Source organism: Dipodomys merriami, unplaced genomic scaffold, assembly GCF_024711535.1.
Source record: "Dipodomys merriami isolate MVZ:Mamm:240054 unplaced genomic scaffold, mDipMer1.0.p SCAF_44, whole genome shotgun sequence".
In the NCBI taxonomy this organism is placed as follows: domain Eukaryota; kingdom Metazoa; phylum Chordata; class Mammalia; order Rodentia; family Heteromyidae; genus Dipodomys; species Dipodomys merriami.
Genome location: NW_027206002.1, coordinates 1,324,111 through 1,350,530, shown reverse-complemented (window position 1 = coordinate 1,350,530; position 26,420 = coordinate 1,324,111). Strand labels below are relative to the sequence as shown.

Genomic DNA, 26,420 nt, shown 5'->3' with positions numbered 1-26,420 from the left:
GAGCCGAGCCGGGCCGGGCTGGGGAGGCCGGTCCCGCGGGGTGGAGGCGGGGGGAGTTGGCTCCGCGGCTTGTACCCGCCGCCGCCAAAGAGGAGTTTCCAGGAAGTGGCCATATTGGATCCATTGAGCTGCAGCCGCTCGGGCGGAGCGCGTCCCGCAGCCGGCTGGTCCCGGTCACCGCCCCGGCGCTCGGCGCTCGCTGCAGCCCCGGCCCCCGCCAGCCGGCGCGGAGCTCACCATGGCGGCCACGGACTTGGAACGCGTCTCGGTGAGGGTCCTGGCCAGCAGGCTGAGGGTGGAGGGGTGCGGGCGCGCGAGGGGGGGGGAGGTTCTCTTGGAGAGGGGCGCGCGCGGGCTGCGTGCGGGGAGGAGGGGGGCTTCTTGGGGAGGGGCGCGCCGGGCGGGCTGTCAGTGTCACGATCTGGGCCTCTCGACACCAGGCCAGCTTGGGGGGGGTTGTAGATGTGTATGGGGGGGACCCTGGAGTTAAGGGTGAGGGTGGGCGTCCCGGGGTGACGGGCAGGCGTCGGGGGCGCCTGGCTAGCGAACAAACCCCTTTCGCGGGGAGCAACGAGGACCCCGCCGGGCTCCGGGTAGGTGTGAATGTCGACAGACCCGGATCCCCGAGTCCAGAGTGTTTGTGATGCTGGTGATAACTGGGGGAGATCAGGGACCCTTCCGAAACCCCCTTCCCCACCCCACATTTTCCAGTACTGTTCTTGGCACGGCTGGGGAGACCCCCCCCTCCCCATCTCCCCAGCCGCGCAGGTGCTGTTGTTGGAAAAGACACACCACCGTGAGGATGAAACCCAAAGGGATCGAGGGCGAAGTGCTCCCCCAGATGAGCTCAGGACGGTTCCACACTTGAGTCGTGAACACCCCTGGGCCTGGGTGTCCTTTCCTCTGCTTCCTTCCTCCACTTCCCCTCCCCACGCCTGCATCCTGGGTGCGACTCTCCTCCAGGCGGGTCGGGGCCTCCGTGGGTTGGGTCTGCGGCAGCCGAATTCCCCACTGCCAGGCGCAATTTCAGATTCCTCAGTCGATCGGGGTGTTTGTTTGGGTTTCCCCACCCCCTGATCAGGGTCTACCTTCTCTTGCCAGGGGTGGGTTATCTCTGGATCTGAGCCAGCTCATAGCTAACTTCCTACAGGATTAAAAAAGAAGGAGAAGATTTCTCCCAGGGAGGGTGGAGGTCTTTGGGTCTGGTGGTGACTGCGCTCCCCTGTGTCTGAGGCTGGATCTGGGTGTGTCTGGGAGGTTGGGCTGTGACAGTGAAGGAAGTTCTGTCCTCTTGCCAGCTTGTGAGGCCCTGGTCTGCTGGAAGGGGAGGGGAGAGGGGAGGAGAGGGAGGAGGGCCCTGGGCTGTTTGGAAAGAGAGGCGGGAGGGGGAGAGAAATTCTGAATATGTGACCGATAACGAATTGGTTCTGGGGCTAAATAAGGGAGCCAGGACTTATGTAATTCATGCTATAAATACTGTCATCCGAATTTCTATATGTAAATTTCCTCTTCCGTCTGCAAATACTTTTTGTGGTCGGCCTTTGGAACTCTGCACAACTAAAAGCAGGAACTGTTCCGGTTTTAGAATTGGTAGACCTGGGGAAGAGGACTAGGTATCGGGTCAGGGAATTTACTTGGGGAGCACATTCCGAGGGGGAGGGGCCCGCCTGAGATCCACTTCACCCCTGTGCAGAAACTTGGAATTTACAGACTGAAGAAAGGCAGCGCTGAATCCTGACTCACCTGCCAAGTCACTGGAGATCAAGAGACACTTGTGTAGGCTTATGTTGGTGTCAGTGTGCATTTTCTGTGCCCAGCCGACCAGAAAGTTATGTCTGGGTCTTGTCTATGATCAGAGGTTACTCTCACTGTTGATCTTGATCATGTCCAGATGGGAATGTTTTGATAGGAATCAGACAGCCTGATAATGAATCCTGGTTGCTATGTGTCGGTCATACGACTTTGGACAAGTTCCCCCAGTATTCTCCTTTGTATGATAGAATAGAGATGCTGTTTTCCTGATAGGGTTGTTGCTGGGATTCAGTGAGAATCCAGTGTAGGGCGGATGGTAAGGGCACAATAAATGACACCTGATCCTCAGTGTCTATGGACCAGATGTGCTAGAAGGCAGCGGAGAGTTTGGTCTGTTGCATGCTTTTACTGTAGGGGCTTGCTAGCACTGTATGTCCAGAGATAGTTCTGCGGGGAGGTAGGGGTGGGAGGCTTGGCTTCCTCATCTGCTTGGAAGATCCACCTTGTTTGCTTTTGGACCATTTCTATGAGCAGTTCAGGCATTAACCATCAAGAGCTGAGCCACAGAAAAGAGACAGGCTCAGGACTGAGTGCTAGGGTTTGATTACCGTGTCAAGCTAAGCTAGACAGATGGACATATTTCAGGCCCTCTACATCCTGGACGACAGTTCAGCCTCCTGGGAAGACTTGCCTTTGTGTGGATTATCTTGAGTGGAGCTTGGCTTGCATTTGGGGAGTCTGGACTCCCATTCTCTTCTTTTCTAGCTTGTCATCCTGGGGAAATAATTTCTTCCTTTATCTTGCTGTAAAATGGGCCCAAGCATACTGATTCTTCGAAGAGTTTGTAACAAGTTAATTGCCATGTGTAGCTGATAGTCATGTTCAGGTGTCTCGGGTGGAGCTGTAGCAGGTGTCTACTGCCCCTCCAGCCTGCACTGTGATCAGACCAGCCCTGCAGGTGAGCTTGGGAACTGTCCCAACCTGGCGCTTAGAAGAGCTCAACGTTTGACTTTGAGATGGAGGTGTGTGCTGGGTTCCTGCCCTCTGAAAATGACCAGGAACTTGCCTGCTAAGCCTTTCTGAAGGAGAAATGACAGCTGAGCAAGTCAGAAGTTTGGGTCAACGGACACATATGTTGGAAAACAGTCCTTGGAGCCGGGCACTGGTAATCCTAGCTACTCAAGGATGCTGAGATCTGAGGATCGCGGTTCAAAGCCAGCCCAGGCAGCAACATCCATGAGACTCTTATCTCCAATGAACCACTCAGAAAACGGGAAGTGGTGCTGTGGCTCAAGTGGTAGAGTGCTAGCCTTGAGCTGAAGAACTGAGGGACAGCGCCCAGAGTTCAAGCCCCATGACCACCTCCCCCCCCAAAACAAAACAAAACAAAACAGTCCTTGAGAGTTCTTGTTGTTTTCTCTTGTCCTCTTTGGGCACTCTCGTTCACTTTTGGGCCTTCCTCCTTCCTAGACTCTGACTGAGGCTCTTTCTTTACGACTCTAAGGTTTTCAGCTCCTGTGATTCTCCTGGTAGCATCGCCTGGGGCAAGGTACACAGACTTCCTTGGTGAGGGACCCTGTAGGGCCTGGGCAAAATGAAGATAGGAGGGTGAGAGGAGAAACGTGAGTCTTGTCAGTTGCATGCTTGGCATTCTTCCCAGCCAGGCACCTACCTTCCCCCCCCCACCCTCCCCAGCTCCCCAGTTTTATCCTAGCACCATCTGCTACTTCCGTAGTCACCCCTGTAATCTTGACACTTCCCTGTGAAGCAGACTATCCAGGGAGTGTCTATATTCTGTCCCTAAGCAAGGGACGTGGGTGGCACCCTTCTTACCCAAGTGGTGCTCACATCCTCTGTCACAGTGTGGGGGGAGGGAGGGAGGGAGGGGGAGGGGGAGATATCTTCCTGTCTGCTGAAAATGACCAGGAACCTGCCTGCTAAGCCTTTCTGAAGGAGAAATGACAGCTGAGCAAGTCGTAGATCTGTGCAGTTCTCAGGGCCTGGTCACATAGAAGGGTGGGGTCACACATGGGCACCCCGGGCAAAGCTGCAGCCCTGACTTTTTCCTCCAGGATATGGGACTGCTTGGTCCTCCCTCCACCGTGGCAGTGTCCCAGTGTCCCAGGATCTTGCTGGGAGGGGATCAGGGCTGCAAAGCTGAGGGGAAAGCATTGGGGATCGAAGGGAGTATTCAATGAAGGGCTGACTGACCAGGGTAAGAACAGAGAATGTGGCAGGAAGAGACTTAACCACAGTACCTGAGAGACTGAGCCCTAGGGCATGGACCTTTTTGATAAAAGCCTCTGAATGCCTCGTGTCCATCATCTTTTTTTAAATTAATTTTTTTTTGGTCGGTCGTGGGGCTTGAACTGTGGGCCTGGGCGCTGTCCCTCAGCCCTTCAGCTCAAGGCTAGTGCTCTACCATTTGAACCACAGCGCCACTTCCCGTTTTCTGAGTGGTTCAGTGGAGGTAAGACTCGTGGATTTTCTTGCTCAGACTGGCTTTGAACCACGATCCTCAGATCTCCTTCAGCCTCCTGAGTAGCTAGGATTACAGGCGTGAGCTACCCGAACCTGGCTCCCTCATCTTTTTGATGCCAACAGACTGTGGTTGAGGAGAGGAGCCAGCATGACTCCTATTGGCCATCAGTCAGTAAAAGATAGGCCTGCAAATCCCAATCCCCACCCTAGTACCTGGAGACTGCTTGGGGATGGCCAAGGGGGTGGGGCCTTTGGATTCTGAGCTCTAAGACTGACCTAGTGAAGGCAGATTAATGGAGGGCAGTCACTACTTTGAATGTCTGGCTCCAGCCCAGGCAGCAGCTGCAGGGCCGACAGAGTAAAGGGCCTTAAGGGCTGGCTGGACTCCGTGTGCCCCTTGTGTACTTCTTGGGCTTCCTGCCTGTGTGCTGCCATTTGGGATCCCACGGTTTTCCAGGCAGACAGGAACAAGGCATCCCTGTCTGGGGAAGGTGAGGGAGGGGTGGGGGAGATCAGGGCTCCCTAAGGGGAGAGCAGGGTGCTCTGCTCTTTGCTGGCTTCCTGGGGAGGCCTTGGTACCCTCAGGAAGAGGCCACAGCGGACCGGGCAAGAGGCTTCTCGTGGCGGTAGCTGCGGTTTGGCCTTCCTGGTTGTCTAGGGGGCAAATTCGCTTTTCTCCTTCTCAGAATGCATGGCCTCCTTGTGTGTCTTCAACCTCTTCGTAGGTCAAGTTAGAGGTTACAAAAGCCAGGGAAAAAGAATAAAGGTGCATGTCTGACTATCCTCCTGAGGCTTGGGGTTCAAGAGAGGCTGTGATTATGCACCCAAGTTCACTCTCAGCCTCCTCTGTGGGTCCTGGGGCAACCCTGACCCTCTGCCTGGTGCTGGGGTGAAGGGCAAGCAACAGCCATGTATAATAAACCACCTGCACCTCCTTGGCCCTCAGTGCTACCCATGCATGCTTCTTTTATTTTATTTTTTTGCCGGTCCTGTGTCTTGAACTCAGGGCCTGGGCACTGTCCCTGAGCTTCTTTTGCTCCAGGCTAGCACTCTACTACTTAAACCACAGCACCACTTCCGGCCTTTTCTGTGTATGTGGTACTGAGGAGTGGAACCCAGGGCTTCATGCATGCTAGACAAGCACTCTACCACTAGGCCCCATGCCCAGCCCTTCCTTCTCCCTTCTGAGGCCAGAGTTTCATGCAGTTTTCACTCCTTCCAAGAAGCCAGGCCACTTGTGGCTTTCCCAGTTGCCAGGCAGTGAGCTGCCTCTGGAGTTAGTAACCAAGTAGAGAACTGAGGTTCCAGCACCTGCAGTGCTTGTCACACCTGCACAGTACTAGCAGTGGACCTCTCCCTCTCAGGCTGTGCAACAAACCCCAAGGAAGTGTCTCTGTGTCCTAGGCTTGGGGTGTGGGCGGCATGTGCCCTTGGTTCCCCCAGAGATCTGTTTTTCGACAGAAGTGTGAATCAAACCGCCCTTAATTAATAAGCTGCAATCTGGCTGCAGAAAGAAAGAAGGCACCTCACAATGACAGAGAAGCAGAGAGGAGAAAATATTGGGGCCTGGGGATGGGTGGCCTTGGACTTCTTGGGGGTGGAGAGTGACCACCCTCCTGTCATTGTCACCTGCCTTCCTCCACGGTGACACTGTGAAAGTTATTCCCTCTTGAGCCTTCTCCTGTGTGTTGTGTTGCCATGGTAGAAGAGAAATGGTATCGTCTTGATTTGAGACAGGTAATGTCCTGCCTTTGTTTTTCCCCCTCTAGGCCCAGAGTAGTAGTAGCCCCATTCCCGCCCTCTGTCACATACAGTCCTGGTTATTTCCCATAACCTCTGACGTGGGCTTACAAGCTTGCTGTGGAGTCCTGGGAGCAAAGCCTCAGGCTTTCCTGGGAAAATTCCTAGGATTCTTCTTGGGCTCAAGGACAGTTGTACATATGACCATGGGTTCTGGCCAGAGGCCTCTGCTCTGGCTATTTAAGGCCCAGGCTCCTGGGAGGAGCCGAAGCTAGAGCTGGTGGTGTTTTGTGCCAGGAACATGGGTAGAGAAGGTTCTCAGTTGGTGCAATGATTCCTGGGTCCATTGCTGAATAACTTCATAAGGACCTTCCCGGAACTGCAGCTCTTCCGGGAAGTGGGCTTCTGGTCTACATGGCAGGGTGCACAGATCACTAGATGTTACATATTGTCCCAAAGGTCAGAGCACTCTGTAGAAGACCTGGGTTTGGTGGGGGGGGCTACTCCTTGTTCATGACTCTTATTCCTCTATTCTTACCCCACCCATCTCAACACCCACCTGGTTTGGGGAATCAAGGATCAGTCAACCACTTACAGCTTCCTTGGCAGTGTTGGTTTGGACAACAAGTGGCTTCTGAGTTCTTTCTGCAGAAAAGCCTGTTCCATGATTATCTCCTCCAAAGCCCACCTCACATCTTACAGAAATGAGCAGCATCTCTCAGCTGGCAATTAGAGTTGATCCAGAAGACTCCAGAGGGAGCATTTCCTGACCAGGAAAAAGATGTCCTAGTTACTCACTAGGCTGCATAACTAAATACTGTCCTCCGCTTTGTTCTAGCTGGCCAGGCATGGAAGATCACAGCAAGTTGGAGCAGTTATTTATTTATTTTTGGTTGTTGTGGTCTTTGATGTGCCAAAGGAATGATAACACAGAAACAACCCGGGACTTGGCTCAGGGACCAAAAGCTTGTTAGTGATTAGAGAGGGGATAATGGCCACCTCATGAGTTTTTCATTGTGTCTGTAAAGGTCAGAGCTGCCAGCTCTCTGCCTCCTACCTCTCTCTGTCTTTGCTAGGGCTTTGAAGACATCTAGAGCCCCCTGAGTGAACAGCCCAGGTTGCTAGGGGTGTGAAAAGAAAACAGAGACTGCAGGATCTGCTTCTCCTGGGAATCAAGGGAAGTCACCCCAGGCTCCCCAAGGATCTTCCCCAAGGGTCTTCTGTAGGTCTCCAAGTTCTAAGTACAGAGTCTGGGCTGCATCACCCACACAGCTTCCTCTTCTACAAGACTTTGAGGCCTTTAGTCTAGTCCAACCCCTTGGCCTGTTGCCCCGGGGCCCTCTTCCCAGTCGTTCTCAATTTTGTCTTGGTTTTCAGCCTTCAGAACGGAGAGGATTTCACATAAAGTTCTGCATTTTTAGATTCTCTTGGAAAAAAAAAAAGTGGCAGACAGGCAACTTTACTCTTTCCTACATTCCCACAATTGGCTGGAGTTGCAGAACTGCAGCCACCATGGGCTACACACAAGCATGAGTTCCCCACCATTCTTCCTGGGGGACCCCTCCCCCCCCAACATACACTTGGCTATGTCATCAGCTGTCAGGCATCCAATAGGAAGCAGAGCAATGTGACCAGTGTGGGTTTCCCAACTATGCTCTGTCCATCCATACTTATAAGAGCTGCCTGGTCTCCTGTAAACTACTTAATCTCTTGTACAATGGAGAGCACAGGGGCTGGGAATGTGGCTCAGTGGTAGAGTGCTTGCCTAGCATGAATGAAGCCCTGGGTTCGATATTCCTCAGTACCACATAAACAGAAAAGGCCAAAAATAGTGTTGTGGCTCAGGTGGTAGGGTGCTAGCCTTGAGCAAAAGAAGCTCAAGGACAGTGCCCAGACCCTGAGTTCAAGCACCAGGACTGTCAAAAAAAAAATGGAGCACATATTGCAGTTGACTTTAAGGGGGGTGGGGAGAGACCTGCAGATTAAATGAGATTAGAGACCCTAGTGGCGCACACCTGTAACCCTAGCTACTCAGAAAGCTGAGATCTGAGGATCGTGGTTTGAAGCCAGCTCAGGTAGTAAAGTCCATGAGACTCTTATCTCCAATTAACCATCAAAAAGCCTGAAGTAGTGGTGTACTCAAGTGGTAGAGTACCAACCTTGAATGGAAAAGTGAGATTAGCGTTGTACACAGTGAGCGATGAATGTTAGCTGTTGTGGTCATTGTCATCAGTCTTACTGTAGTGTTCTTCTTTTTCCACTTATTTTACCTCCCTGGGCACTTCAGTTTAGAATGAACCATCAAGTGTCAAGTGGTTCATTTCTGCTCTCCCAGTACCTGGCACATAGCTGATGTGTCCCATGAGTGTGTCCATCTGATGGGGAGGAGCTGGCAGTCTTCTCAGAATAGGGGAGGCAGGGTAGTAGAGTACTTTAGGGCAAGTGCCTGCTGGGCCCTGGTTTGTCCTCTAGCTTCTCGGTGCCTCAGTGGGAAGGCCTAATAGGCTGTGTGGAAATCACTGGCCTCATTAGCACGTGGTGCTCCTCAGAGAGGAGCCAGTGTTGTCTTTGACTTCTACTCTTTCCCATGATTGTGACCTCAGACCCTTGGCCTTTCATACCTTTTCTCCCTGGAGACTCTTTGCCTCACTAACTCTTGTCCCTGTGCGTGCAGTTTCCCTTTGTAGACTGGGAGTCAAGACGCCATCAATCACAAGCGCTAGAGAACTCCCATCATCAAGGTTATCTGAACCAGTCATAGCATCATCATGCTGATTGGCTCTTGCCAGATGGCAGGGCAACCAATGAGAAACCTGAACCTGGACTCAGTCTCTGAGTCCTAGTAGCTGGGATGTAGAGGGGATGCTTCAGAGGCTCCTCCTGGGACTGTGTCCCTACCCAGGTCAGCAGGGACCTGGGGAGCACTTGGAGGACTGAGTTGCTTTAGATTGTGTGTTATAATGATGTCAAATGTATGGTTGGGGAGGCTGGCATTAGTGAGATTGACCCCCCCAGTAAAGCTGGAAGGTCAAGGTCACATTAGTTTCCTGAAGCCAGGGAAGAGCACTTGTCTCCAGTGGCCATTCTGTGTGTGTGTGTGTGTGTGTGTGTGTGTGTGTGTGTGTGTGTGTGTGTGTGTGTGTGTGTGTGTGTGTGTGTGTGTGTGTGTGTGTGTGTGTGTGTGTGCGTGTGTGTGTGTGCTGGTCCTGGAGCTCACACTCAGGGCCTAGGTACTGTCCCTGAGCATTTTTTGCTCAAGGATATTACTCTACCACTTAAGCCACAGCTCCACCTCCAGCTTTTTTGGTGATTAATCAGAGATAAGAGTCTCACTGACTTTCATGCCCAGCCTGGCTTTGAACCAAGATCTACAAAGCTCAGCCTCCTGACTAGCTAGGATTACAGATGTGAGCCACCAGCGCCCAGCTGGTAAGAAAGTAGAGGAATAGAGGCTTGTGATGGCCTGTTTTTTGTTTTTTTTTTTTCTGCAAGGGTACTGTGGTGGTGGTGGTGGTGGTGGTGGTGGTGGTGGTGGTGGTGGTGGTGGTGGTGGTGTGTGTGTATGTGTGGTTTCCAGACACAGCTGACTTGGTGGGTTTTGGCTGCAGACTACAGGATGTTGGATTGCATCCTGATTGTGTCACCCTTGGAAGAAGAAGATGAATAAACACATAGCCTGCTCTATGCAAGCACAGCACGCCTTAACTTTTAGACACTTTGCGTCTCGCCTGAAAAGTTAAAAAAAAAAAACAAACAAAAAAACAAAACAAAAAACCTCCAGAGTAACTGTTCTGTTCTTCATGAGATCCTCGAACTGCCATGAGCAGGTGGAGCAGGGAGCAAATAATGAAGCCCTATGTAAGGCCTGCTGGGGCAGTAGCTGTTAGCGATGCTATCAGTGCCTGCTAAATGGTAGCTCTGTCTTATACCCCAGCATAGTGCGGGGAGGCAGGGAGGAATGGGAAATACGATCTCCCCAACCTGCAGCCAGTTTCCAGTGGCAAATGGAATAAACAGGTGGAGAACCAAGTCCCATATGGAGATAACTAACAGTGCCAGGACATGGGATCATTGCCAGCAAGGGTCTGGATGTAAGTACTCAAGGGCCAGGAAAGAGTCTCTTCCTGAAGCTCAAGAGCCCCAGGAAAGGCTCAGAAAGAGAACTTGGACATAGCCAGCTAGGCTGGAATTGAGTCTGTTAGCAAGTTCTATGCCAGGGTAAGGGGTTTGGATTTGGCCCACACACCCTGGGCTCGGTGCAGAGTTTCTAATATGGGTACCTGGGAGAGAAGCCCTGAAACTGATTATTGGGTTGTGTTTGCAGCCTTCAGGGGATCTGGGTTTAGTAAGGCGATGGGACACAGTGCCTGGGGATAGGCAATAGGGAGGAAGAGCCAATTATAAGAACAGAGACTTCAGCCAGGTACTGGTGGCTCAGCCTGTAATCGTAGCTACTTAGGAGATTGACACAGAGGCTCAATGCAAATCTGAGAGACTCTTACCTTCAGTTAACCAGCAAAAAGCCAGAAGTGAAGATGTGGCACAAGTGGTAGAAAGCTAGCCTTTTTTGTTGTTGTTGTTCAGTCACTTGATCCTCAGATCTCAGCCTCCTGAGTAGCTAGGATTACAGGCGTGAGCCACCAGCACCTGGCTCGAAAGCTAGCCTTTTTAAAAAATTGCTCTTAGTAAGTAGTTGTACAAAGGGGTTACAGTTCCATAAATCAGGTTATGAGTACTTCTTGGTCATTGTCACCCCTTCCTCTGTACTCTTCCATTTTCTTTCTTGTGTCCCTACCTTCAAGTTACATAATTCCTTTTTTTTTTTTTTAACATAATGTATATTGAATATAATGACTACATTTGTAGAACACCAGTCTTGAGGTTCCCCCCCCCCAAAAAAGCCAAGTGAGAACAAGAGGCCCTAAGTACTGGCACAAAAAAAGAGAGATCCAGGTGCTGGTGGTCCAAAACTGTAATCCTAGCTACTCAGGAGGCTGAGATCTGAGGATTGCGGTTCAAAGGCAGCCCGGACAGGAAAGTCCATGAGACTCTTACCTCCAGTAAACCACTAGAAAACTGGAAGTGGCGCTGTGGCTCAAGTGGTAGAGCGCTAGCCTTGGGCTGAAGAGCTGAGGGATGGTGCCCAGGCCCACAGTTCAAGACCCATGACCAACGAGAGAGAGAAAGAGAAAGGGAGAGAAAGAGAGAGAGACAGGGAGAGGGAGTGAAGGAAAGGGAGAGGGAGAGAGAGAGAAAGAGAGAGAGAGAGAGAGAGAGAGACAGAGAGAGAGACACAGAGAGTGTGTGTTGAAGAGGAAAGGCTTACAAGCAACTCCGATGTGTTTGCAGAGGGTTATACGTGACCAGAGAGGTCATATGAGCTCTAAGCTTCCAACAGACATTTGTAAGCATTGGCACAGGGCTGCAGGAGGAGGGCATATAAGTAGCAAAAGAATGGTTCAGGTGCCATAGGGCTCTGGTTGTGAAGAGAGACTGGCCAGAGGGGCTTAGGCCAAGGTAATAGGTGTGGCTTCAGAGGACAGGCATCCAGATGTTGAAGAAAGCCCTCTTAGGGCAGGAGTTCAGAGCCTTCCTGTCTGGTCTTCCTCCCTCTGCCCACTGTACTGTATCTACATTTGTGGAAGGGCTGTCTCGGTAGTCGGTGATTCCTGGGCTGGGCTCTGCATTCTTGCTTCCCCGCCATGCTGGAGATGGGGCAGGCGAGACTGATCATTCTCCTCCTGTCCTTGCTCTTTCCAGTCGGTGCTTAGAGCACAGACATTTAGGATGGAGGAGGTGGGGCTGTGTGGGTCTGCCCTCCAATCAGGGCTGAGCCTGGGCTCCTTCCATCCAGAGGTCACATTTTCCACCCATGCCTAAGAAAGCCAGACGAACCATCCTCACAGCTGGAGGTCTGACCTTGAACCCTCTGCTTTCGTTCTTTAGGGTTTCTTTTTATAGTGCCATGGGCCAGCTCTGCTAGCCCCTGTTCACTTGGGACCTGCTGCCCACTTCTCGGCTAAGGTCAAGCCCTTTGCATTCTCCTCTAGAATCGTCCAAACAAAGCACAGCTGGGAGAGGATGGCATAGCCAGAAACTAGGGATTGCTAGAGAATGCCAAAAGGAGGAGGGAGCCTCCAGTTGTAGGCTGTCTTCATGAATACTGGAAAGGCTTGAAAAGGGAAATTGAAACTAGCCAGCTGGGCTGGAATCAAGCTGGTTAGGAAGGCCTAAAATGCCATGGTAAGGGGTTTGGGCTTAGCCCACACACCCTAGGCCCCCAAGAAGCTAGTATTGCAAATGAGCCACCATGCCTGGTTTGAAATTTCTTTTGATTTTTTAACAGTCTTTTTTTTTTTTTTTTTTTGCGTGTGGGGGGGGTGGGGAGGTGGCAAAATTGTGTGCAATCTACAAATATGGTTAATTGGTCTATGGATGCACTCTAGTCTATACCATGCATGGGAACCAGATGCTGGTGGCTCATGCCTGTAATCCTACTCAGGAGATTGAGGACTGAAGATCGGGGTTCAAAGCCAGCCCAGGCAAGAAAGTCCATGAGACTCTTACGTCCAGTGAACCACCAGAAAACCAGAAGTGGCACTATGACTCAAAGTGATAGAGTGCTAGCTTTGAGCAAAAGAACTTAGGGACAGCACCCAAGCCCTGAGTTCAAGCCCCATGACTTCCTCCCCCCCAAAAAAAAATCCCCAAAAGACTCAAGAGAACTGGTCATCATGGTGTACATCTGTTATCCCAGCACTTAGGAGGCTGAAGCAAGAGGATCATGAGCTCATGTCCAGCCTCAAAACAAGCAAAAGAACCCCCCCCCTCCCTGTGGGCCATCTGGGGCCCCTCTTGGGTGGGCAAGAAGGTCCATGAGCCCCACAGGGTAGCAGCCAGACTCTCTGGAGTTAGTTGTGCTCTGAAACATGGAGCTACAACCCCAAACAAATCTGGTCATCCCAGATGGAGCTGAGATGCAGGGATTTAAGGGACTTTTGCAAGGCCAGAACCAGGAGCCCCTCTAGGGGAGCTTGGCATGATGGACTTGGAGCTCCAGAGCACCCAAGGTATGTCCCTGAGAGCTGAGAGCTCAGGCACAAGAGGGCAAGGATGGTTTGACCAACCTGTAGCCTCTCCTTAACTTGGTCTGGATTCTCCAGTGAACTCACTACCTTGCCTTGTTTGTCTCTGGCAGAATGTGGAGCCCGAGCCCCGAAGCCTGTCCCTGGGTGGCCATGTTGGCTTCGACAGCCTCCCTGACCAGCTGGTCAGCAAGTCAGTCACACAGGGCTTCAGCTTCAACATCCTCTGTGTGGGTGAGTATCAAGATCTGGCTAGGAGGCACGTGAGATCAAAAACGGATGAGAACCTTCAAGGAGAATGGGGCGCTGTTTGCCCTGGCCACCTGTGGAGCTTTGTGAAGGTTCTCCCAGGAAGAATGAAACTTCTGAGATTTGGGATGAGGGTCTGGTTGTCCTTGCCCTTTGCCAGGGTCAAGGACAGGATTAGAGCTAGGACTTGACTGAACATTATCAGGAAGAGGAAGCAGGACTGGGCCCATGGAAGTCCTTTATAAACTGTGATCATCTCTCAGGGATGTAAGTCCATGTGCTCATCGATTGATTTGGAAAACATTTACTCTTCTTCCTATGTGTTAAAAAAAAAAAAAAAGACACTATGAAAAAACCAGACTCTGCCCTTCATCACAGATCATAGAGTAAATCTCCAGCACATATTTGAACAAACACAACCTCAGTGTGGGGGCTCTAGTGGGGTTGGGGGGAGGGGGTTGCACCTCAAGGCCCTCCCAGCAGGGCACAGAGTGCTCTGCCAGGCCCTCTGCAAGGTGTCACTCAGAAAGGAGGCTGAGCCTCCCCCTTGCTTGGTTAAGAGGCCATCTAGGGCATAGGAGCCTCATACATGCTAAGCAAGCACCGTACCACCAAGCTGCAGCCCCACCTCATGCACGTTATTTCTAAGGGCTCAGGGGGAAGGGAAAGTTCACAGGGGACCAGGAGAGTGAGGGATGGCGTGGAAGGCTAGCTCACTGTGGCTCCAGACTTTGATCATCCTGTTCTTGTCCCACTGTCCCTGCTCCCCAGGGGAGACTGGCATTGGCAAGTCTACGCTGATGAACACACTCTTCAACACCAACTTCGAGACAGAGGAAGCCAGTCACCACGAGGAGTGTGTGCGCCTCCGGCCCCAGACCTATGACCTCCAAGAGAGCAATGTGCACCTCAAACTGACCATCGTGGATGCCGTGGGCTTCGGGGATCAGATCAACAAGGATGAGAGGCAAGAGGCGGGAAGGGCGAGACTCCCCCCCCCCCCCCCCCAGCCTTTATCCCATCTGCCTGGGCCTTAGGTCTAAAACTGCTCAATCACTCCTTGCTCCCAATGGTCCCCATATGAATGGCCATGCCCTCACATGCCAGGGGGCCAGGGGAATGTCTGATGCCCTATAGCTGCCCACAAACCAGGGAGAATCAATTTATTGGGAGAGTCGTCAGGACTAGGGACCAGCCACCTGTACCAGACAGGGCAGAGCTGTTGGTTCCCAGGGAGGGGAGGTAGAGGTGGGGTAGCTCGTGTGGTTTGGGGCCCCATACCCTGCAGCCCAGCTGCCCATCTCCCAGGTGATAGAGCTGTCTGTAGTTACAGGCCTATAGTTGACTACATCGACGCGCAGTTTGAAAACTATCTACAAGAAGAACTGAAGATCCGCCGCTCCCTCTTTGACTACCACGACACGAGGATCCATGTCTGCCTCTATTTCATCACACCCACGGGGCATTCCCTAAAGTCTCTGGATCTGGTGACCATGAAGAAACTAGACAGCAAGGTACTCCCTTCCCACCCCCCCTTCTTCTGTAGGCTCCGCCATCTTCCTCTGGGATGTAATGGCTGTAGTTAGATTGTTCGCCGAGTCAGGGACTTGTGCGCAGTCCCTCTCGGCTTGGTCCTCTTGCATTGCAACTTGCATTGTTATTCTCCATTATTCCAGCAGGCTTGCCAGAACTCTGGGATCTTTCTCCAGAGCCCTGTTCTTTGAGTCTGGCCTTGCAGTTGTTCTTGTTGGTCGTGGGGCTTGAACTCTGGGCTTGGGTGCCATCCCTCAGCTCTTCAGCTCAAGGCTAGCGCTCTATCACTTGACCCACAGTGCCACTTTCGGTTTTCTGAGTGACTAATTGGAGTAAGAGGCTCACAGACTTTCCTGCCCGGGCTGGCTTTGGACCGTGATCCTCAGATCTCAGCCTCCTGAGTGACTAAGGATTACAGGCGTGAGCCACCGGTGCCTGGCTCTGGGTCTGGCCTTGAATCTCTTTCTTTTCCTTCTTAGCCCTCCTAGTTCCTTCTTGAATAATGTCCACTTCCCTGTGACCGGCTCCCCAGAGCATCCCTTCCCAGTTTAGCTTTGTCTGCTCATTTCATCTTGCACAGTTCCTGATTCCTAGCACTTGCCTTTTCCTCTCTGGTATGGCTTCCCCTTTGGTTTCTTCCTTGATTCTTCTTCAGTAAGAGCCAAAAGTGAAGCCAGAAATGGGATGGGGGGGGGGGGGAGGAGAGGTATTATGAGGACAGTGAGGGCAGCTTCCTGGGAAGGGTTGCTGGTCCTGGTGACTGCCCCACCCCCACCCTCCCTCCCCACCTCCACACCCCACAGTCATGTCATCTCTTAAATCCCCCCCCCTTCCCATCTCAGATATAAATTTTCACTGTGATACGTGGGATAACATTGGAGATGGGAAGGTGGCTCAGTGGTAGAGTGCTTGCCTAGCACGCATGAAGCCTTGGGTTCGATTCCACAGTACCACATATACAGAACAAGCCAGAAGTGGTGCTGTGGCTCAAGTGGTAGAGTGCTAACCTTAAGCAAAAGAAGCTCAGAGACAATGCCCAGGCCCTGAATTCAAGCCCTATGACTGGCAAAAAATAAAAATTAAAAATTAAAAGAATAATCTACTGGGCACTGGTGGCTCACACCTGTAATCCTAGCTACTCAGGAGGCTGAGATCTGAGGATTGTGGTCCAAAGCCAGTCTGGGAAGGAAAGTCCATGAGACTCTTATCTCCAACGAACCACCAGAAAACTGGAAGTGGCGTTGTGGCTCAAGTGGTAGAGCACTCACCTTGAGCTGAAGAGCTGAGGGACAGCACCCAGGCCCAGAGTTCAGGCCCTATGACCACAAAATAAATAAATAAATAAATAAATAAATGGGATCATCTTGGCTAGGGAGATGCTGGGGGATCATCTTTGGTGCTCAGTGGGGAGTGTAGTTTCCCACCCTTGCTCTGTCAGGTGCCAGCCAAGACTGTTAGAGCAATCTAGGTCCAAGCTGAGACTTCCTGGGGAGGGAGGTAGTTTGGGACTAGGACAGTAAGAAGCATTGCAGCTGATGATTCCTTTTATGGTCCATCAAAATGGCCACGGTGGTTAAGTGTGGACTGGGATTGCCCATGGGAGAAGCTCTTATCTTCCTGGCTTCCAAATCTTCTGTAACCTGGACAGGGCTGGTGACTTAGGATTGCCCACAGTTGGGGACCACTCATTAGCCAACTAACCTGCTGTCTGTCCCCCTCCCCGATCCTGACAGGTGAACATAATCCCCATCATTGCCAAGGCGGACACCATCTCCAAGAGTGAGCTGCACAAGTTCAAGATCAAGATCATGGGCGAGTTGGTCAGCAATGGAGTCCAGATCTACCAGTTCCCCACTGACGATGAGGCTGTGGCAGAGATTAATGCGGTCATGAATGTGAGTGCTCCTGGGGCCAGAGGGCTTAGAGCCAGCACAGATCCGAGTCAACCCTTTCAGGAGACTCTGAATTAGAATTCGGCCTCTAACTTCTCTAGGACAGATGGGTGAACATGTGGAGCAGGCTAGTCCTGTGTGCTGTGGGCAGGGTACAGGAGGAATTGGGTATTTGGCATGTGCTGGAAATGCTCCCGGACACTTGAATGTTCTCTTAATTTCTGGAGTACAGGCTCTATGCACAGGTTTCTGACTCCCAGGGAGTCAGAAACACCAGCGAGGAGGGCAAGAGTTCAGCTCTCTGCCCTGTTTGGAAGACCTAGAACATTTCTCCAAGAGAGCCAGTAAGCTTCTAGACTCAGGGCCTTTTGTTGTTACTGTTTGATGCCAGCCCTGGAGCTTGAACTCAGGGTCTGAGTGCTTTATTTGCTCAAGGCTGACGCTCCACCATTTGAGCCCCAGCTCCAACTTCTGGTGATTAATCAGAGATACGAGTCTCACGGACTTTCCCTCCCTGAGCTGGCTTTGAACCGTGATCTTCAGATCTCAGCCTCCTGAGTAGCTAGGACTACAGGCATGAGCCACCCACACCCAGCAATAACCCAGGGTCTTTATTCAGAACCCCTAGCAACCCCTTCCTGAGACTCTGGGAGCAGTGAGAGAGAATCTGCTCCTTGTGCACCAGCATGGCGCTCACACATCCTCCGGGCCCTTTGCAGGCGCACCTGCCCTTTGCTGTGGTGGGCAGCACCGAGGAGGTGAAGGTGGGGAACAAACTGGTCCGAGCGCGGCAGTACCCTTGGGGAGTGGTACAGGGTGAGTATGGGGGCAGGATGGGGGGGGGTGCATCCCCAGATGGGTGGGCCTGAACTCTGTCTCCCCTATCCTGCTGCTTAAGGCCCATCAACCCCTGTCTTCCCCTCATGTCCCATGTTGCCCCCAACTTCCAGTGGAGAACGAGAATCACTGCGACTTCGTGAAGCTGCGGGAAATGCTGATCCGGGTGAACATGGAGGACCTGCGCGAGCAGACCCACAGTCGGCACTATGAGCTGTACCGGCGCTGCAAGTTAGAAGAGATGGGCTTCCAGGACAGCGACGGTGACAGCCAGCCCTTCAGGTGACACAGCCCCGGCTGCCCAGGTCACCAGCAGCGTCTGTTGTGTGGGTCTTGTGACCTTAGCCTGCTCTTCCCCCTTCCCCCTTCCTCCCGAGTCTACGCCCCCCCCCCACACCCTTTAACCTCCCTCCCTGCCATCTCCACAGCCTACAGGAGACCTACGAGGCCAAGAGGAAGGAGTTCCTGAGCGAGCTGCAGAGGAAGGAGGAGGAGATGAGGCAGATGTTCGTCAACAAGGTCAAAGAGACAGAGCTGGAGTTGAAGGAGAAAGAAAGAGAGGTGCGTGCTGGGACTGGAGGCGTGGCTCAGTTGGTAGAGCGCTAGCCAGTGAGTGAAAGCCTCAGGTACCAAGTTCAAGTCCTGGTTTCAGACACAAAAAAGAAGGTGGTTTAGTGGCATGCCTAGCATGCACGAAGCCCTGGGTTTGATTCCTCAGTACCCCATCCACAGAAAATGGCTGGAAGTGGCACTGTGGCCTGGTCCAGGGCCAGGCCAGCCAGATGTGGAGGTGAAGACTCGCAGCATCTCCCTCCCGCCCCATACCAAAGTGCACCCCTTTCTGCCCTAGCTCCACGAGAAGTTTGAGCACCTGAAGCGGATCCACCAGGAGGAGAAGCGCAAGGTGGAGGAGAAGCGCCGGGAACTCGAAGACGAGACCAACGCCTTCAACTGCAGGAAGGCCGCCGTGGAGGCCCTGCAGTCCCAGGCCCTGCACGCCACCTCGCAGCAGCCGCTAAGGAAGGACAAGGATAAGAAGAAGTAGGTGGTGGCTCCCCCCTCCCTGGGCAGGGTCCCCTTCCCGTGTGCTCACCGTCTCCCGCGCTGTCCCTCCTTCTGGCCACCTTGCGTCTCCTTCTGCTGCTCTTGATCATCCATGGCCCAGCTTTGCCCCCTTAGCTCTCTCTTACCCATTGGTGTCTTGCTCTCTCTCTCTCTCTCTCCTTTGTATTTGCTCTCCCACCTCTTCTTTCTTCTCCTCTCCCCCCCCCCCCCCCCGTGCTGGTACTAGGACTTGAACTCAGGGCCTGAGTACTGCTCTTTAGCTTTTACACTCGACGCTGGCTCTCTACCACTTGAGCCACAGCTCCACTGTTGGCCTTTTTTATTCCCCCTCCCCTCCTGGTTAAGAGGAGATAAGTCTCACAGACTTTCCTATGCAGGTTGGCTTAAAAATGGGACCCCCTCCCCCCGCCAGTAGCTAGGATGACAGGTGTGAGCCACTAGCACCTCAGTCTCTTCTTCTTATAGTAATGTTCTTGATGTCTCCCAATCTGTCTTTCTTTCAGCCCTGTTCTCTCTCCCTAGCGTGATGACCTGGGCTCTCCCACATCCCTTTCTCCTCCTGCTTGCCTCTCCCCTTGCTCTTTCTTACTCCCTCATTTCCTCTCCACAGTACCCTCAGCAGCCCCAGCATGGTGCGGAAGGGGCTAGGCCCCAGGGGCAGGGAGGTTAGCAAGTCTCAGGGAAGAGCAGGGACAAGGCCTGGGACTAGGAGCATTCCCAGCCCTATTCCAAAAGCTCCCATGTTTCTGTGTGGACAGCTGTGCCATGTCCCGCCTTAGTCTCCTAGCCAGTGGGTGTAGGACCTCCATCAGCCAGCAGGTGGCAGCAGCCAAAAACACTGGTCAGCCAGCGCTGCCCTTGGACATTAGGGTCACCACCCAACTATTCCAAAGGGCATGTGGAGCGGCTCCATGTCCTCAAGGGGGCAGAGGCTGGCAGAATTCATGTAGGAGGCAGTAGAGAAAGAAGTATGGAAAGAAGTTTTCCCAGCTTCCAGAAATACACACTCAGCTGACCCGCTGGGTGGACCGACCCAATTACTCCTCCCTAGTCAGCTTTCTTTTATTTGTTTATTTTTATTTTCTTTCTTTTCATTGATTTTATTTTTATTTGTATTTTTGCTGGGGATCCAACAGGGCCTTTGCACGTGCTAGGCAAGTGCTCTACCAGTGGACCTACACCCCCCACCACCACCACTGCAGACCTTGGCATTATTCATAGCCTGCTCCTATACCTTTAGCTGGAGTACAGCTAGAGCATTGGTTGTGTCCACTCGATGCTGCTTCTCTTGCACGCCTGAACACACATGGGCTTGCACACGCATAATCTTACTCTCCTGTCCCATCCCACGCATGAGCATAGGTCATGCCTGCGTGCTGAGAGGCAGGTGCCCACCGAGAAAAGAGAATCTTAACGTACCTCCCTCACTCAGGAAGTGAGAACCTGGTACTTAGGAGTTGGATGCCAGCCCAGCATCCGTGGCTCACGCCTGTCATCCTAGCTACTCAGGAGGCTGAGATCTGAGGGTCGCAGTTCAAAACCAGTCTGGGTAGGAAAGTCCGTGAGACTCTCATCTCCAATGAACCACCAGAAAACCAGAAGTGGCGCTGTGGCTCAAGTGGTAGAGTGCTCTCCTTGAGCTTGAAGAGCTGAGGGACAGCGCCCAGGCCCAGAGTTCAGGCCCCACAACCAATAACAATAACAACAATTGTTGGATGCCTTACCATTCCCAAGACCTCTGCTCTGGGCTAGACTCTAATCCTCTTTGTAGTCTCTTCTATCTCAGTGCCTGCTGGGCCGCCCCAGACTCTGGCAGCGCTGGGATTGCTTAAGCCCCTGTCTGTCTTCAGAGAGGATCTAGCCTCACTGTCCCCTCTACTATGAGGATTTTGTCTCTACTCCAACCCTCATCCCATGCCCAGCCCTTGGCTTGGTGAGCATTTAGGGGCCTGAGGTGTGAGTTTCAAGATGGCAGCTCAGAAATGTGTCTCCTCTTGGAGAGGATGGGGTATAAAGGGAGCCCTGTGATAACCCAAAGTGACTTTGCCCTCGTCCCTGCCAGCATGGTGCAGAGCATCCTGTTAGAGAAGAGGTAGAAAAGAAGAGTTAGAAAAGAAGCTGTGGCCTGGCACTGGTGGCTCATACCTGTAATCCTAGCTACTCAGGAGGCTGAGAAGATCTGAGGATCATGGTTCAAAGCCAACCTGGGCAGGAATGTCTGTGAGACTCATACCTCCAATTAGCTATCAGAAAACTGGAGCTTAGGAGACAGTGCCCAGGCCCTGAGTTCAAGCCCCACAACCAACAAGCAAGCAAGCAAGCAAGGAAGGAAGGAAGGAAGGAAAGAAAGAAAAGAAGGAAAGAAAGAAAGAAAAGAAGGAAAGAAAGAAAGAAGCTGTAAAGCCAGACAGCAGTGGGTCATGCCTATAATCCTAGCTGCTCAGGAAGCTAAGATCTCAAGATCATGGCTCAAAAACCAGCCTGGGCAGGAAAGTCCATGAGAATCTTATCTCCATTTAATCACCAAAAAGCAAGAAGTAGAGGTATGGCTCAAGTGGTAAAGCCTTAGCCTTGAGTATAAAAGACTCGGGCACAATGCCCAGGCCCTGAGTTCAGGCCCCAATATTGGCACACCAAAAAAAAACAACCCTGGAAGTCAAGGACCTGTATATAGCAGATCAGGCCCACTGGATGGAGCTCACCGTGGGGGAGGGGGGGTGGGGGATTGTCACTGACATCTGATTTCCCTTGTATGTTGTTGTCCAGGCCTGGACCTGGAAGACAGACCCTTTTTGTTGGCCCATTGTGCCAGAAGGCTCCAATTGGGCCTACGGGAGAGAGAACACTCTTCCAGTGTTCACCATGGAGCCAGGCTGGGTAGGCTGGGTTATAAGGGCCTGTCGCTTCCCTACCCCGATCCATGGGGTTGGTGTAGAGTGCATTTAGGGGAATTTTTCATGAGCATTTAGTTAGATAGGTTTGGGTTGGTGGTACTTGGTTCTTCACATTTTAATCCATTTTTGCGACATTACTTCCCAATCAGATCTTGACCCTCAGCCTGCGACGACACAAACTGAAGCGAATTCTCTGCTTTGTTCGTCACACATGCCAAACTGAACTGCCCTTTCCCAAGTTGTCCATCTCGCTGTCTTTTGCTTCTGTTTTGATTCGGTCTACGTATCTTTTTGTTGTGGTGGTGGTTGTTGGTTTTTTTTTTAATGTGTCTGTTTTTTGTTGTTGTTGTTGTTGTTCTGTTTGTTTTATTTTTATTTTTCAGTTAATGCACGCACAGACTTACATGTCAAGAGCGGACTTTAGACTTTCATGTGTTAAGTTGCTTGAGTTACACCTTGTGACCCTTCTCCTATAACTTGGTATGAGGATGGACTAGGAGCCGGTACAGACTCCAGTGTTTACAGTTTTGCCTCGCTCCCCCCCTTCCCTTTCCCCAACTCCAAACCCCAACCCAACCCAGCCCTGGTCTCCCAGGATTTCCCCATCCCTGGACCTGGTGGGCTAGCCCTTCTCTATGCAAATGTCAAAAGCCATGAATGCTGGAATCCAAAACTGACGAGGTTTATTTTTTTCAGAGCCAGTGGCTGGTCTTCCATTTACAGTGTCACTATCCCTTGATGGAGAGGTGACTGTGTCACTCTAGTGAAGGTCCCAGCTTGGTGATGCTAAGGCCTTAACAGTTCACTATCAAGATGGCAACTCTCGCGGTGCCTTAGGTGTGTGGTCTGTGGTTTGGTATCATGCTACAAAATTTGCCCGATTTCCCCCTTTCCGTTGCGTTTTTTTTTTTTCTAACCTAGAGCTTACTACGCATGATAACTTCGGAACACTTCTAGATTTTGGCACCCGGGTAAAGACCAATAATCTCCTCTCCCATTATTTTCATAAATAACAGATTCCTTTATTTTTTCAAAACTAAAAACAAAACAAAACAAAAACCACCCTCTAAACTTCTCTTATGTATGAAGTACCGACTAATATATCTAGGGAGAGGTGGGTAATAAACTTCCTGTAATGACAGTGTTTGGAATTTCTTTACCAATGAGAGTGGAACATGAACATGACCCTTTCCCCTTTCTCCATCCAGCATTTTGTTGTTGTTGTTGTTGTCTTTTTACTGTGAATGTAAATGGAACAGCAGCCAAAGCATCGTCTCTGTTCCCGAGGGTGCTACCTGCCAACGGAGACACTCCGTGTGTGTGTGTGTGTGTGTGTGTGTGTGTGTGTGTGTGTGTGTGTGTGTGTGTGTGTGTGTGTTAAGTGTTTGACTCCAAATAAGACTTCAAACCAGCCCTGCGTATTCGGAATGCAAAGAGTGTTCCGTTACCTCAAAGTCATTTTTCTTCTTTCCTGGCTGAGTCACAGGATGAAGAGATGAAAGTACTTAATGTATTAAGACAATCTGAAAAAAAACAAGCAAACAAACAAACAAAAAAAACGTAGCAGTCAGAGTATTTCCCTCCTCCAGCTGTAATGTTCCAGGGAACATTTTAAGGAAGTACTAGCAGCAGTCCAGTGCCAGTGGCTCACGCCTGTAATCCTAGCTACTCAAGAGGCTGAGATCTGAGGATCACAGTTCAAAGCCAGCTCAGGCAAGAAAGTCCATGAGACTCTTATCTCCAGTTAAATACCTGCAAACCAGAAGTGGTGCTGTGGCTTAAGTGGTAAAGCGCTAGCCTTGAGCTGAAGAGCTGAGGGACAGCACCCAGGCCCAGAGTTCAAGCCCCACAACTGACCAAAACAAAGTACTACCAGCATTTCTTCTATACTCCTGGTAGTTTCCAAGCCATCAGGAGCATCAGAGTTGGGGGGAAAGAATGACCTGATTAAAAAAATAGAGGATGGAACAGGGCTCTGGTAGCTCACACCTGTAATCCTAGCTGAGATCAGGAGGCTTAGAACTAAGGATCACTGTTCATAGCCAGACCGGGCAGGAACGCCTGTGAAACTTTTTCTCTCCAATTAACTATCAAAAAAAGCCAGAAGTGAAGCTGTGGCTCAAGTGGTAGAGCAGTAGCCTTGATTTAAAAAGAGCTTAGCACCAGCACCCAGGCCCTGAGTTCAAGCACTAGGAAGGTGGAAATCAATATTGCTGCAGCATTTGTTCTGAGCTGTGCTGGGCTTCCAAGAGGCCCACACAGGCCTCCCCTGGAGGAGCTGGCTCCCGCGCGCGCCCTGCTGGGAGCCCGAGGATGCTGCACTCATTTCTACTGGGTTGTTGGTTTTTCTCTGCCACCATTACCACCATCACCCACTACCATCCCGTCTTCCTTCTCCTCACCATTTCCCCTATTTGCCTGGCCTGCTGCACTGATGTCTAGGACCAAGCCTGGGCATCCCCTTGCCTTTCTAAGATGTTCTATTCAGCGTGAGGCAGAACAGACTTTTCCTGGGATGAGCTCCTCACATCAGGAGTAGAGCAGGTTTTATTGCTGCCCCAAGTGAAAATTCTCTTATGTAGTATGCCATGACCTGGACAAGTCCTGATTTTGTTTTGCAAGACTGACGTCTTGGAATTATTTCAAGAAAAATAATCAGATATATAATTAGGTACAGGGCCTTAGAAGGGACCCCGAAGATTCAGCTTCACTAGCTCCACAATAACACCACCTGTAGTTGTGATGTCAAAACAGAAGCTTCTGTGTGGGCATCTGCGGAGGTGAGCCAGCAAAAGCCAAGGCAGCTGTGCAGTGTGGGCCAGCAGCCCTGCAAGTGAAATTCCTTGGGGCAAAGCATGATCTTCAACATAGCCTGTCCTAGTTAGTGTATCTCTGGTGATAAGGAATGACCCGGCAGGTTATCTGATATAGAAGAAATGCTGACTCCTGTCTCATAGGTCAACCTGGGACTCTGGAGTAGGTTGACCCTGCCAGTCACATCCTGGGGCACCTTGGAAGGCCATAATTGTGTCTAATTGCTTATCTGTGGGCCCCAAGACGTACCAGAATTTGGGAGAAGACAGGTCCCATCAGCTATAGCAAACCTCATTGCACCTCTAACCCTACTGTGTTTGGAACTCTGTTACCTTTAGCTGAGACCACAATAACTGCTGGTATACAAAGGTGAGCTTAAAACTGGCCTCTATTTAGCATGGGTTATTAACCCCCTTTTTTTTTTTGGTCATCTGTTGGCACTATTATAGCCTTGGTAGGCTGTCCTATAGAATCATGTTGGCACTTACTGTACCTGAGCCATTTTGGTTCATGTGAGAATTGCCATCTAATTTATTGTAAATGGACTCTTGAGAGAGGAAGAGGATGTTGTTAATACTTAGGCCAGTTCACAGGCACAAGGCAGGTCTGGGAAGTGTGGGTGACCTGAATCAGCTTGTAATGGTGCAGACTGGCTGCTGGTGTTTGTGTCTGTCTATGTAAGGGCTCCCTAGTTGAGCGGGACCCCATGTTATGGATTGGAGGCCTGTGGTGCACACCAGCTTGCTCTTCTGTTATGTTAACATTGCTTTAATCTTAACTGCTGTCACTTGTTCATTCATTTACCCCCTTCATTCATTGACTGTTTTGGTTCCTTTTCATTCACTTTGTACTCATTTTTTTTTTCCCCATTAAATTTTGCATTTACTTTTGAGTTTTTATGGTGTCATTTTTGGGGGCAGTAGCTATGTGGATTCAACAGGTTTCCTGAGTGTGTTCATACGCTCCAGCAGTGGTGTGTGCTGTGCATTTATGGCCGTCATCTACTTCTGTACGAGTTAACATTTTCATTGTGAATCCTGCTATGGACGTCTATGAAGGACTTGGGAATGGCTCTGGGACAGGGACAGTCTTAGGAAACAGGAAATGCTGTCAGTACCCATGAACCTTTACTGGGCAGATGGGAGCGAAGCAGCCTCTGTCTTCAGGGGCGTTTGCTTCCTCATCTAGGAAGCTGCGCACTGGAACTACTAACCTGTGTTAGTAACCTCTCACCTCCTCTAATTACATGCATTAACTCCTTTCATGCTCATTGGAATCCTATGATCAGGGAGAATTGCTCTTTCTCTTTGCATAGGTGAGGCACAAAGAAGTTACATAATTATCCCCTCCTCCCCAAGTCATACACTAAGCAGAGCTGGGATTTGAACATTTGAACCCTTAATATTTGAGGAATAAGTAACCCCCCCCGTCCCTTGACGCCCCAATAGGCTCACAGACTTTTGGTCAGTGTTAAAAGTGACAGCATGGTTGGGGGACCCAAGATGGGCTCATAGAGATGGGAAGTCCCGGGAGACGGGTACATGTTCGGTTGAAGAATGGCAGACTGTGGTTGGAGAGAATCACAACACTTGGGTGCATTGGAGATGGCTTGTCTTTGCTGGGCACTGGGTGATCCTAAAAAGACCAAGATGAGGAGAATGGGGGCTCAGCTGACGGCCCAGTTGGAAGACTAGCATGCAGTCCCCAGCTGACTCTACCTGTGGGAGGCAGGGTGTAGAGAGACCAACCCTCCGTCAAGATTTAAAGCACACGAGCTGGGAATGTGGCCTGGTGCTGGAGTGCTTGCCTAGCATGCATGAAGCCTGGGTTCAATTCCTCAGTACCACATACACAGAAAAGGCCAGAAGTGACACTGGCTCAAGTGATAGAGTGCTAGCCTTGAGCAAATAAAATTTAGGGATGGTGCCCAGGTCCTGAGTTCAAGCCCCAGGACTGGCAAAGTAAATAAATAAAGCTCTAGTATGGGTTTTGCAGAGTGCCAGCCTTGAGTGAAAATGCCAAGTGAGAGCCTGAGATGCTGAGTTCAAGCCCCCTGTACCAGTGCACACATGCATGCA

The 26,420-nt window shown here is 51.2% G+C and overlaps 1 protein-coding gene across 3 annotated transcripts; it reads left to right on the top strand.

The window, feature by feature from the left end:
- Septin8 (septin 8) lies at positions 1–25,234 on the top strand. Of its 3 annotated transcripts, none has more exons than XM_069993720.1 (10): positions 1–268; positions 13,172–13,292; positions 14,079–14,274; positions 14,641–14,821; positions 16,574–16,735; positions 17,452–17,548; positions 17,683–17,851; positions 17,998–18,130; positions 18,420–18,610; positions 21,912–25,234. In XM_069993720.1, the coding sequence occupies exons 1-10, from the start codon at positions 239–241 to the stop codon at positions 21,913–21,915; spliced, it is 1,284 nt and encodes a 427-aa protein (XP_069849821.1). In that variant the 5' UTR covers positions 1–238; the 3' UTR covers positions 21,916–25,234. The 3 variants fall into 3 exon arrangements, with proteins under 3 accessions (XP_069849821.1, XP_069849820.1, XP_069849818.1); XM_069993719.1 differs by having other exon boundaries at positions 14,635–14,821; XM_069993717.1 differs by lacking the exon at positions 21,912–25,234 and adding an exon at positions 21,678–21,895 and having other exon boundaries at positions 14,635–14,821.
- Positions 25,235–26,420: the final 1,186 nt, after the last annotated feature.